Genomic DNA, 12,999 nt, shown 5'->3' on the forward strand with positions numbered 1-12,999 from the left:
GGGTGTAGAACCAGACTCCCTGGGTTCGGATCCTGGCTCTGGTTTTTGCTACCTACTTGGCAGTAGACCAGCACTTTAATTATTTAAAGCAGTGGTTTTCAACCGTCGGTCCGTGGACCGGTGCTGGTTCATCAGAAATTTCATGCCGGTGTACAAAAGAGTTAGGCACCCTGACCTTGTAGGAAGATTATCGGGCCTATAATCATTGGGTTTAAAGCTCAATTTCCTCACCTGTAAAACAAGGATAAGAATAGTGCCTGCCTTATGTTTTTATGAGAGTCAAGTGACATTGTACCTGTGCAGTGCTTTGCGAAGCCTGATAAGCAGTAAATGCTGTATTAATGTTACTTAGTGATCTCTGGGGCATTGACAATTCTCAAACCCGCAGAAACAATACCAATTCTATGTCACTCTAATGGCAACCATGACATGAATCCAAGAAAGCCTCTTGTAGTGATTGAAATTCTCAGGAGGGTAAATTCTAGTTTAATACGGACCAGCTGGTTTAATTTTGGGTGTGAGATTTAATGCTCCTGCCAGGAAGCTGAGACGCTGGTTGGGCCTCCTTGTTGGAGGAAGCTTTTCCTACTGTGTGTCAGGTACCTGGTTTGGGTCATATGCTCAACTGACTGTGTCATAATTTCATGCCACACAGTAGAGGGACTCCTCCCTTGCTTGGCCCAGCCTTTTTAATTCGCATGCCCCTCCCAAGCCTGAGGCTGTAGCACCCGACATGGTGAGACACATGACAGTGGCCACACATGACGGTGGCCCCCATCTCAGCGTCTGCTCCAGGCCAAGACATGCAGGGTCAGGTTGTTTTGCTTAAAATCCTGATCTGGCCATTTGCTAGCAGAGTGACCTTCGGCAAATCGCTTAACCTCTGGGCCTCAGGTTTTTCATCATTAAAATGAACACTAATAATAGTACCTGTATCATAGCGTTTTGAGAGAATGAAAATGAAAACAGATAGCAAGTGCTTAGAAGAGTACCTGACAGAGTAAGGGCCCAGCGAGTGATAGTTATTACTATTAACTGACTTTCTCCTTAATTCTCACAATAACGTGAAGGATAGGTAATCTTATCTGGGGCTTGGGGAGTTACAGACCTGTCCTGGTTCACACAGTGCTTAAGGGAAAAAAAACGAGGATCCCATCTCAGGCCAAAAGAACCCCAAATTTCAAGGTCTTCTGACCGAGCCACCCTGAACAACGGTAATAAAAGATCTAGTGTCTAGGAGAACAATTGTGTGTCAGACAGTCAGGGCAATGTAAAAGTCCTTGATAAGTGCTCCAGCACCTGGAATCACGGCCTGGTGCTGGGAACGTTCGAGAAGGGTGCGTTCGGTGAGGGCAGAGAGGTTGCATGAGGCTTAATGTCAAAGATGGAGTCGAACTGGTCCCTGAAGGTCCAGTGGGACTTGGGCAAGTGAGTGAGGATGAAGAAGGGTGTGCCCTCCATGCTGTAAGACAGGCGGTGTCAGCCGCAGAGCAGGGCTCAGCTGAGGGATGGGAGGGGGCAGGCAGAAGGCGCAGACGTGCCAGAGAGTCACAGAATATGCCCAAAGGGAAAACAAAGCTGGGTCATCGCCAGCCGAGGAGGTGTTCCAGCTGCAGTGGACATGGTGGTCCCAGGGACAAGCTGGAGACGAAGAGGCTGGCGAGGATGGTGTGTGAGGAGCTCAGCCAAGGCTGCCATCAAGGATCCTGGGGAGCAGAGGGGACGGCTGGCAGGACAGCAGAGGGCTCTGTGAAGTGATCCTGATCGAAGGGGTGAAGACAAGGGAGTGAAATCCCTTTCGGTTCTGGGTCATCAGTGTGGTGGCATCCGGCCATGGGCTCCGAGGGGTGCGCTCCCCAGCTCTGTGTCTGACACGCCTTGGTGTGGCTCTGCTTCCACCCTGTCCCCCTCCCCCATTTCTCCTCCTTCAGGGCTGGTGGTGGGAGAGGGACCAATGGGGAGACCGCAGTGGGATGCGGGGAGGAAAGAAGGAAGTCAGGGGGACCAGCTGCGGTGGTGGGGACAGATTCAGGGAAGGGACAGAAAGCAGAACTACAGAGGCTGCAGGGGAGGCCGTGGGTGGACAGTCTCACTAGGTATTCCCTGAGGGGTGAGAGAAATGGGACTTAGTGTGGGGGACCGAGGCCAAGGCCCAGCTCCAGCCTGGCTAAGGGAAATATACCTTAGAAATTCCCTTCTGGTGTAGTTATTCATCCCTGCCCAGTGCCCTATTAATAAGGGGGTGGGTGTGCATAGGTGGGGGACAGAGTCCTGGCTTAGCCATCACCAGGCTGTGTGATCTTGGCTCATCACTTGGCCTCTCTGGTGTCCGTTATCCCTAACGTGAGTAGCTTGACTTTCTAGGCTCTCGGAACCTTTGAGTCAAAGTTGCCTTCTTTTGTTCTCAGTTCCATGAGGCAGGACTGATGCGGAACCAGCTCTCCCCACCTGGGCTTTGTTGGTACCGCCAGTGAGAGTACTTATGGGATGGAGAGCAAAGTGAATGCTGGCTTCACTAGGGACACCGGGGCGGTGGACAAAAGCAGAGTTATATTTTACTGCTTTTGTGCATATCTTATATTTGCATATGCATCTCTTATATTTCCGTGGTGGACATTTACCCAAGAACCCCTGCGCAGGTAACGTCCTCTGTCCAGCACTGCTCTGCTCTCTTGCCTGCCGGACATCAGTGGTGGGAGGGGAAGGTGGGCCTCCTGGGGACATCACACCGGCCCCTGGGGACCAGAGCCCAGGCATCCAGGAGTTCTGACCTCTCAGGGCTGTTTACAGTGACCGGTGGAGCTTCTGCAATGACCCCAGCAGACTCCGGTCACCACGACTGGTCTCTTCTCCCCTCCTCCGGAGCCAGACCTCAGACTTCAAAGACAGAGGTGGCTGTTCAACTATGAAAGTACAGAAACTGGAAAGCGGGTTCTGGTGTCGCTGTCAGAGACTCTGGACCTTCAGAACAGTGAGAGATTCCCCAGAGCAGTATAAGCATCTCAGCGTGGGTCAGAGGGAGGAAGAATGGAATGCGGGCCTGGCGTGGGCTTCTTGCAACGGCTGCGGTACCGTGGGCCCAGTGCTTCGTGTTCCTGAGATGTGTTTTCTTCATCTGGGAAACCAGGTAGTCATTTCTATATAATGGTGCAAATGGGAGAGTAAATAAGCTAATGTCTGTAAAGAGCTTAGATTAATGCCCAGAACAGAATAAATACAACATATTTTGAACATCTTCCCTTCCTGAATACCAGCTGCTTCAGCGTAAGTCATTCTGCTCAGTGAACCACGAGGTCCCTGCAGGCAATGGTCCCTCCTTGGAGACAAAGCACGATTGACAAGTCTGAACTGAAAGCAGCAGGCTCCACTCTGGCCTGATCTGCGTCTGTAGGAGGTCCAGGCCCCTCTTCCTGGTATAATTCAAGCTTTGTCCTTCTACTCTCTAGGAGAGGTGGGACTGTGGTGACTCTTCTGCTGCCTGCTGCGGGGCGCCGGCCCTTTCCAGCCTCCACTTTCTGTAGGTCAACACCTCCAAGATCAACACGCTTTCTTGGTTATTCGCTTCTTGACAGAATTTCAGCATCCAGGGGAGCCAGGTGGGCTGTTTCAGGAGATTTTGGGTGGACAGTTCTGCACAGGCCTCCAGCGGGCTCTTGATTGGCCTCTGGGGCTCCGGAGGTCTGCTGGGTTAAGGTCTCCAGGCCCTGGCACCTTTGAGGACCTTTCAGACTCCCTGGGTTCAGTAGGAGCTGTCCGCTCTGGTTTCTGAGGCACTGGGCTTGCAACTGCTCAGGGTCCCCAAGTCTCAGAGGAAGCAGCTGGAAATGCTTCTGGGACAAGAGTTGGGTGGGGAGGGGAGTGGCAGGGAGGCACTAACTGCAGGCAGTGATGTGGTTTGGCCGGAGGACCTCTTCCGGGCAGAGGAGAGCAGGCAAAGCCCTATTGGTTTGGTGAATTTCTGAGATCCTGGAACTGCAATGAGTTTGTCTCTCAGTTCAGGAATAGCAGTAAGGGCAGAGTTGGTGGTTTATAGCAGGGTGTCTCAAATTTAATATACATTCAAATCCCCTGCAGCTCTACTTCCACAAATTCTGGCCCTGGCCTGTTAGCTCAGTTGGTTAAAAGCGTTGTCCCAAAAAAGCAAGGTTGTGGGCTTGATCCCTGGTCAGGGCACACACAGGAAGCAACCCAGAAAATGCATGACTGAGTGGAACAACAAATCCTTTTTCTCTCCTAGAGCTCTCTCTTCCTTCCTCTCTCTGTCTCTCTAAGAATCAGTAAAAGTTAAGCCCTGGACGGTTAGCTCTGGAGCATCGTTCTGGAGTACGGAGGTTGCCTGTTCGATGCCCGGTCAGGGCACATACAGGAGCAGCTCAGTGTTCCTGTCTCTCTCTCTCCCTCTCAAAAGGAAGGAGGAGGAGGAGGAGGAGAGGGAGGAGGAGAAGGAGGCAAATTCTGATCCCTTAGTTCTAGGGTGGGGTAGAGATTCTACATGCATTTCTAACAAGCTCTCAGGTAATGTTGATACTGCACACTAGGGGTCGCCTTTTAAGTAGTAATGACTTGGGAGACCCAGCCGAGACCCAAGAGATTAAGTACAAACTGGAAGATGCAACTTCCTAAAGCCCGGGAAGGTTAGAAGAAGCTTGCTTTGTCACTGGGCCCGGCTCTGCAGATTTGTTTCTGTGAGGGTGGAGTCCTAGCACAGGCAGGAACCTCACTGCCTCTGTTTCAGCCCCTGTGAGAGGCGGGTACGGGGAGAAGAGTGTGCTGTCCAGGGTTCCACAGCCATGTAGCTAGACATGGAAGGACCTTGCATGCGGGCTCAGTCATTTGCGGTTCCTCCTGTTGATGATGTAAAGCCAGGAGAATATTTAGGCAAAGGTATGTAAGAAGAACTCTCTGGTGGAGGTTGAGAGGAGCACATAGAATCAGGAATTAAGGAGACCACTCAGGGGTTTCTGTACAAGGACAAGCAGTCTGGTGACAGGGGTCTGAGCTCTAGCTATGTGAAGTGAGAGGGACAAACACTTGAGAGACACTTAAAAGCTAGAATGAATAGGCTTTGGAGATTAATTTTTGTAGCGAAGGAAGGAAGAGGAGGAATCAACCATCATCCCTGGTGTGTGCGGGTTAGGCAAAAGAATGAATAGCGATGAATGCTACCTGTCTTTTGCCCAAGTAAAAGACACAGGAAAATGAGAGGCCTGAGCGAGAAGACAGTGTGTGTGAGGGGATCATCAGGAGACATCCGTCCTGATGTCCGATGTGTCAGTCTCCTCAGGTTTCCAAGAACTGCCCCTGAGCTTCTAATAGTTGTGTTCAGCATCTCCAATGCTGTTGGTTCACCTACAGAAACGACAAATGTTTCTGCTCATCCCCCAGGACTTCTTAGTAAGACTTTCCCCAGCTGCCTAATTGTTCCCCTGCCCCATAGTGAATTCCCGTCACGGCATCTGCCGTTTCCCTTCACAACAGGAGCAGGGAGCGTGTTTGGTAATTTATAATGACCTGTTGGCATTCCGGTTTATTACCTGACTCCCCACTAGACATTGAGCACCTTTAAGGTCAGACACTGTATTTTGTTCCCCTCTTCACATCTAGCTCAGTGAGGATCACAGAGGACACGTTCGCGTAATGTTGGTTGAGTGAATCTCAGTATGTGCAGAACAGCTGAAGCACCTGGAGATGTTTATTCTAGAGAAGGAAATGTTCAAACGGCCTAACTCTTAATTCTATCTCTGAAGTTACACAGAACAACTGTTCTACTTTCTTTAATATTTAAAGACTGGTACTGTGTGCCCATCAGGACAGACTATGGAAGCCACAAGGAAATGGATCACATCTACGTCCCACCGGGGCTGCCTGAGCCTGACTGGACCAGACAGGTGTGGGAGCTCATCGCAGGAGATGTCAGAGCAGAAAGTGGGCCTTGTCTGTGGTACATGGTGGTGGGTAGGTGTAAGCATTGTATTGGATGTCAGCCTATATAACCTCTTGGGCTCCTTTTAAATCTGACACTCTATGAGTTTATAATTTTCCCATCAAACCTTTGGGTACTTAATATGTATAGCATGCTCTGATTTCTTTTCTTTTTTAGAAGTTGGAAAGAAAAATGAGTTTGTTTGTTTATTTATTTGTACTAAGGGCTGTATAGATCTGTCCGTGTCCAAGAAATATTTACATTTAAGCCATTAGGAACATTTTAAACCTATCCTCCCAAGGCATTCATTCCTTCCAGAAAAGGAGAGTATGTTGGCTAATTTACTTTGCTCACCACTGCCATAAAAACTACCTATTTCAAGACTAACTATTCTCCCCTGACAAAGTTGATCCTAGTTGGAATGGGGTTGTAGGGCTAAACTTGGAGATGTTTAAGTGACCATGTGCCATCGATAATTTACTCCCACGATTCACCTCCTTTCAAATATCCACAGTTCTTCATCCAGGAAGCCTTCCCTTCTCCAGCTCCCCCCCATCCACCACCTCTGCTTAGATTAGGTACAGGCAGTCCCCAGGTTGTGAACAAGATGGGCTCTGCAGGTTTGTTCTTAAGTTGACTTTATATGTAAGTTAGAACAGGTACACTTACCTAGTAAATGCAACTTAGATAGATGTTTGTCTTAACACAGTATTTATTTTTACCTCTCTCTGCATATAAATATACAATACTTAAACATTTTCAAACCTACAGAACCTATCTCGTTTGTAACTTGGGGAAGGCCTGTGCTGCTGTAGAACTTTGTGCTTCCCCGTGACACTGAATTGTAATTGCTTTTAACATCACCTACCTTCCCTTTTATAAATTCTATGAGTGTGGAGCTCTATCTGTCTTGTGTAGCACTGTGTTTCTACCGAAGACTCTATACCTGGCACATGGACGGTGCTTCATAAATATTTAATAAATAGGTGAGTGGTGGATGGACGGACGGATGGATGGATGGATGGAATTTAGTCATTCTTAAAATTAAAACAGGGGCTCTTTGTTTTCAGTTAAGTAGAACATAGTTCCCTTTTCAGACACAAAGAGAACCACTACATTGGTTAAGAATCCAAGTATTTTAGAAATACTCTTACCGGAGGCATAGTCCCTTCGAGGAACACTGGGAGGTGCTTTGACTTTCAGCCTGTAGGTAACAACCATTAGACAAACGGTCAGTGGGTGGGACAACTGTAGTCAAGGCCCATAATATAAATATAAGCAGATAGAGAGAGATAATAGATAACTCATAGAATAATGGCTTCTTTTGGACCCATCACATTGAAAGACTAAACATATTGAAAATGTAGCAAAGCCGTTAATCAGAGGTTTTCCACCACTCTCCGTGTCCCCAGTGCACAATGCAGCTGTGACTTGACAAAGCCAAGCAGAGGAAGGACTTTGAGAGGGCGGAGTAGTAGTGAATACTGAGTCCAGAGGTTCAAGGAAGATAAGTGTTGATTGGTTGATAGGCAGGTAAGGGAAGATGTACTGTAATTTAATAAATGTTTTACTAGGAAAACTTAGTTATAGTGAGCACTTTAGCTGGAGGTTGAGCTGAATTATTTTTGTGCGATTAAAACACTAACAGATAACTGAGCAGTGAGTATTTCTAAGTTGGGGTTGTGATATTTCACTTATTTAGAAGTTGACCTGTTTCAAGCACTTTCAAAACTACAATAGTATCTTTATATATATATTCACAATCCTTCCCCACTCATTAAAAGAAAAAAATTAAAATTACATTTTAAAGACGTATCCTAATTTTTAGTCTTTTTATAAGTACTTAGCAACCCCTTCCTTTCCATTATATGAAATAGGTAAGGTTTATATAAATTACTATTTTTAATAAACTATCCATAGTATTTAAAGAGTAATTTATTTAATTAAAAAATTAAATGTATAAATAAAACCTCTATATCCAGTAGACTTTATTTACTAAAATATCACATCCTGTAGAAGTAGCTTATACTGTAATCATTACATACAGAATATATTTCATTCTTGGGGGGAAAAAAGCATTTCATAAATTCACTTTGATTACAAAAAAAACAAGTCTTATAAATTGGAATTGTAATGCTGCAAAAATAACAATATTTGTATTTCCATGGAAATTCTGCTTTGAGTTTTCCTAAAGGCTCTTATATCTACTACTTCATTCAGTTCTCATAGAAAGCCAGCAGGGTGTGCTGGAAGATGTGATCGTTAGACCTAGATGAGGTCTGGGGAGAGACTACCAAACGTGTTGTAGGGAAGAAAAACGAAGACAAAACTGGATCTGGTGCCAAGTCTATTTATGGACCAGTAAAATTTCAAACGGCACAAACCAACTATTACTTATTTTCGTAATCATTGCATAAAAGAAAAGAAAGGGTGTTTTAATACTCTAAAATTGTATGAAGGTCATCATCTTAGAAGATGGGACAGACTCAGGAAGGACTACTGATCGCTGAACACTCACCAGGAATAAAAGGTGTGGTGTGGGCCTCACTTAGCAGCCAGCAGCTGCACACAACCCCCACCACTCTAAGGCCCTCATGTTCTCATTCGGCCATGGATCGGTGACACCCTGTCAGTCTTGTGTTAGGAAACCAGTGTGTTCAACCGTGCTTCCTCCTTTCGAGGTGGCACCTGTTGCCTGGCTACAAGTGAGAGCAAAGAACTGCATGTCACTTAGAACCAAAGGCCATTGGCTTCACCCAGGGGAATGACAATGGCGGCCGTATTTTCCAACCTGAGCAGAAACATGGTTCGTCAAGTAAAAGTGTATTTGGAGACAATGGGTATAATGCAATAGAAATCATCTGGAAAAATTTGAACCTCATGGCTGCTGTAAGTATGACTGACCATGGAATAGACATTTCATATAGAGGCTTCCTACTATTGAGAAAACTGGTGTGTAGTAGTAAAACTGGCAACTGTGGGATAATCTAGAATTGTTAGTGGTTAAAACAATGACTAGCAGGATTCTCTCATTCAGTGAAATTCTGAGATAATAAATGAAAACAGTCACACATCTCTCCCAGTCACAGGACCGAATATGAAGACGAATTCTCCTCCTCTATGAGATGACTATTGCCCCATAAGCAGAAGACCATTTTAATTATTTAATGAGGATCACTTATACATATTGAGGCTCATTTATGTTCCATAGTCTGAAAGACCACAAAATATGATTGCTTACTTTTAAGAGTATCTCTTCTGAAGGCATAGGAAATGTACTTTCACATACTATTGGTGGTACAAATTTTTTGGAAAGCAATATCAATAAAAACTTTAAGGGTACATACAAATCCTTCCACCCAGAAATTTCATTTCAAGAAGTTAGCTTTCTGTATTACTCAAAGTCTCCGAAAGATATTTACTGAAATATTACTTGTGACAATTGAACTGAAAGAAATGCACACAAAATTTTGATTTTATCTAAATTGCTATTATCAAATTGCCCTCCAAAAATGTTGTGCCAGTTTAAACTACCCCCGCTCCCTTTAAAAATGTCCAACAGTATATAGTTGGTTAAATGAACAATAACACATTTATACAGACTATTAATCAGCTGTTTAAAAGGGAATATGGTTTTTTTTTTCACATACCAATAACGGAAGATGTCCATGATAGAGCATTAAGTATAATTACCAAACATAGCAAGTTGGTAGAATGGTTTATGTAGTATGATGCCACTCATGATGAAAACGTATGCATGTTATATCTATGTCAGTATATGTATGTGTGTGGGTACAAACTTATACATATAGATTTCTATACCAAGCCGGCACATGACAGTGCCCATTTCTGGGGAGTGGGTTAAAGTGAGGATATGAAAAGGGAGAGATTTTGACTTCATACAACTCTGAACTCTTTGATTTTTCTCCCCTGGTGAAACTGTATTACTTTTTTGAAAGAACAATAATAACTTTTATTTAAGTGCGGGGGGTGGGAGGGAGATAGTAAGACAGACTCCCACATGCGCTCCAACTGGGATCCACCCAGTGGGAGAAAAGAAAATTTAACAGACTAACATTTCCCCTTTCCTCTTGATTTAGATTTTGAGTGTCAAATGCAAGTATGGACAATTTCATGTACAATTTCTGTTCTCTTTTTAAAAAAGCTTAAGAGCTTTTGGTGTGCAGGAAGATTTAGAATTCTAGCTTTCCCTCTCCAAGTGCCGACTGAAAACACCATTTAAGGCAATAATTCAAAAAGTAAACTATGGGATCAGGTATGGCATCCTAGGGAAGCCGGGGCTGTGTTCTTGTATCTGTTTCAGGTTTCTCCAACTGTGCCCTGAGCTAAATGGTTTCGGAAACTGATTTTCCTGCTTCAGTAAACGTCGTTTTGGCCTTTGCTCAGGACCTCCGATGGCATCGCTCACCTTGTGAACAGTGAGAGGGAAAAGCAGAGTGCCCCGCGAACCACCCCATTCACTCACCACGTTTCCTGAGTGTGGATCTGCGCACCGTGGGCTCTAGCCACGGGTAAGAAAGGGGTTACATCAGGGGTCCCCAAACTACGGGCCCGCGGGCTGCATGCGGCCCCCTGAGGCCATTTATCCGGCCCCCACCGCACTTCCAGAAGAGGCACCTCTTTCATTGGTGGTCAGTGAGAGGAGCATAGTTCCCATTGAAATACTGGTCAGTTTGTTGATTTAAATTTACTCGTTCTTTATTTTAAATATTGTATTTGTTTCCGTTTTGTTTTTTTTACTTTAAACTAAGATATGTGCAATGTGCACAGGGATTTGTTCATATTTTTTTTATAGTCCAGCCCTCCAACAGTCTGAGGGACAGTGAACTGGCCCCCTGTGTAAAAAGTTTGGGGACCCCTGGGTTACATGCTAGAGAGGCTGCAGCTCCTCACTCGGGTAACACAACCCTGTGTCCTTCCCCCAGCAAAGGCTGGCTGGCACAAGAAGCTATTCATGGGAGTGCTCGCACAGTGCATTGGAATCTAACTTACTTTTTTATTTTGTTCATTATTCCACCTTCATTGTTCTTAATATCATGGACCATCTTTTGAAGTTGCCTGTAAGAAACAAAATTAAACATAAAATATTAATAACTAGGTTGCTTTTAATTTTTAAAATGTCTTCTATCATTCTGGGGAGGGGGAGAGAAAGAAAGAGAGAGAGAGAGGAAGCTAGGGAGAGAGAGAGAGAAAACCCTACAGTAATCCCCCCCCAAATAGTATGAATTGTATTGCTTTTAGTTGAATTAATTACATTTAATTAAGTTGACCATCTGCTACTTTAATAAAAGGAGAAGGTGACTGATTCTATGATTCTACAAGGAGTGTAGTCGTTGGGCCATGTCCCCATCTGTTGGATGTCTGGGCCAGTCTCGGGAGTCTATGAAGAGGAATTCCGATTCCCATAGCTGTTCATGCCGATGAGACACGTGAGGCCAGAGCCCTCTGAGCTTATCAGATCCCTCTCAGTCCAGCACGTGCTGTCCTTTGAGCACACATATTGCAGCGAGGGGGCTACCTTGAAACCCACAGTGTAGGCTGAAATCAGGCCCAAGATGCGTTTTGTTAACTTTACTAAGTAGAATCTGGAAAAACTGTCATTTAAAAGTTGCATGTACAGAGAATCCATAAAGAAAATGACTAGTGAATCGGACAGCACAGATATTTTGAAACTTCTGAGGAACAAAAAGTAGTATGTAAAAAATCAAAACATAAATAACATGCCTGAGGATGTATCTGCAACACAGAATAATAATAATTGTATTGATTTTAGTTTAATTAATTAAAAATAATAACAACAACAACAATTTTTGGTTGAGAAGGAGATCTTACAACTCAGTAAACAAAAGATTAGCAATTCAATAGGAAAATTAGCAAAGGATGTGAACACATAGCTAAAAGAAAAAATATGTAAGTGGCCAACAGACCAATGAAAAGATATTTAACATCACTTATACTTAAAAAAATCTTAAATAACAAATGAAATAGGTAAAACTTAACACATTTGATAATACCCAGGGTTAATGAGGGTACGAGGATATAGACATTCTTGGGAATATAAATTGTTACAATTGATATTTGTCAAAATTTGAAACCTCCATGCCTTTTGAACCAGAAATTCCACGGCTAGGAATTGCCTAATGAACATGGTCATAAAACTATACCATTATATAGATATCTACATTATATACATATAAGTATTATATGTAATAACTCAAAGCTTTTCTTCCTCCCTGCTAAGAACATGGAAACAACCGAAACACCCATCAATCACAAAAAGGGAACTAGTTAAATAAACTTTGATAAAGCTATGCAATGAAATACCACAGACCCTTTAAAAAAAAAAACAACCAAAAACATCTGTATTGCTTATGTAAAAAAAAAGCCCCAGGAGATATTATTAAGTTGAACAAAAATAGAAAAGTAGGAGAAAGAAAAATAAGGAAGGCCTGACCTGTGGTGGCACAGTGGATCAAGTGTCGACCTGGAAATGCTGAGGTCGCTGGTTCGAAACCCTGGGCTTGCCTGGTCAAGGCACATATGGGAGTTGATGCTTCCTGCTCCTCCCCCCTCCTTCTCTCTCTCTCTCTACCCTCTCTAAAATGAATTAAGGAATATTAAAAAAAGAAGGGAGGGCAACTTTGAATAGTGTGTAGCGTGTCTTTTTGTGAGGAGAGAAGGACATATACATGCATATGTGCTGGTGTGTACATAACTTATGGGAAAGATACTCAAGAAGTCATTAAAATGTTGTTTTCCAAGCCAACAGAGTGCATTGGCACAAATTAGAAAAAGGTGCCCCTTTTTTCTGGGTGGACACTGCTCGGTAGCAGAGTGCTTGGCAAAAGGACAAGTGGATTTCAGCCTCGACTGGTCCTTGTAGCTAGGCACCCTTGTGGGGATCAGTGGCTTGGGGGAGGGAGCGAGCTTCTACTTTATAAAAAAGAGACTTATTTTACAGTAAAAATTTTTCTATATTATTTGAATCTTCATAACATGTCTTAGGATGTCCTTTTTATTATCTGTTTTACATACATACAAGGTGGGGCAAAGTA

The 12,999-nt window shown here is 44.1% G+C and overlaps 1 protein-coding gene across 1 annotated transcript in view; it reads right to left on the bottom strand.

The window, feature by feature from the left end:
• BLNK (B cell linker) overlaps window positions 1-12,999 on the bottom strand; it is a 94,373-nt gene that overhangs the window by 52,842 nt on the left and 28,532 nt on the right. The window contains exons 2-3 of the mRNA XM_066239988.1: window positions 10,937-11,002; window positions 7,078-7,127 (exon numbers count right to left, since the gene is read on the bottom strand). Coding sequence (XP_066096085.1) covers window positions 7,078-7,127; window positions 10,937-11,002 — 116 coding nt within the window. The remainder of the gene's footprint in view (window positions 1-7,077; window positions 7,128-10,936; window positions 11,003-12,999) is intronic.

The sequence above is a fragment of the Saccopteryx bilineata genome, chromosome 7 (genome assembly GCF_036850765.1).
Source record: "Saccopteryx bilineata isolate mSacBil1 chromosome 7, mSacBil1_pri_phased_curated, whole genome shotgun sequence".
Taxonomy (NCBI): domain Eukaryota; kingdom Metazoa; phylum Chordata; class Mammalia; order Chiroptera; family Emballonuridae; genus Saccopteryx; species Saccopteryx bilineata.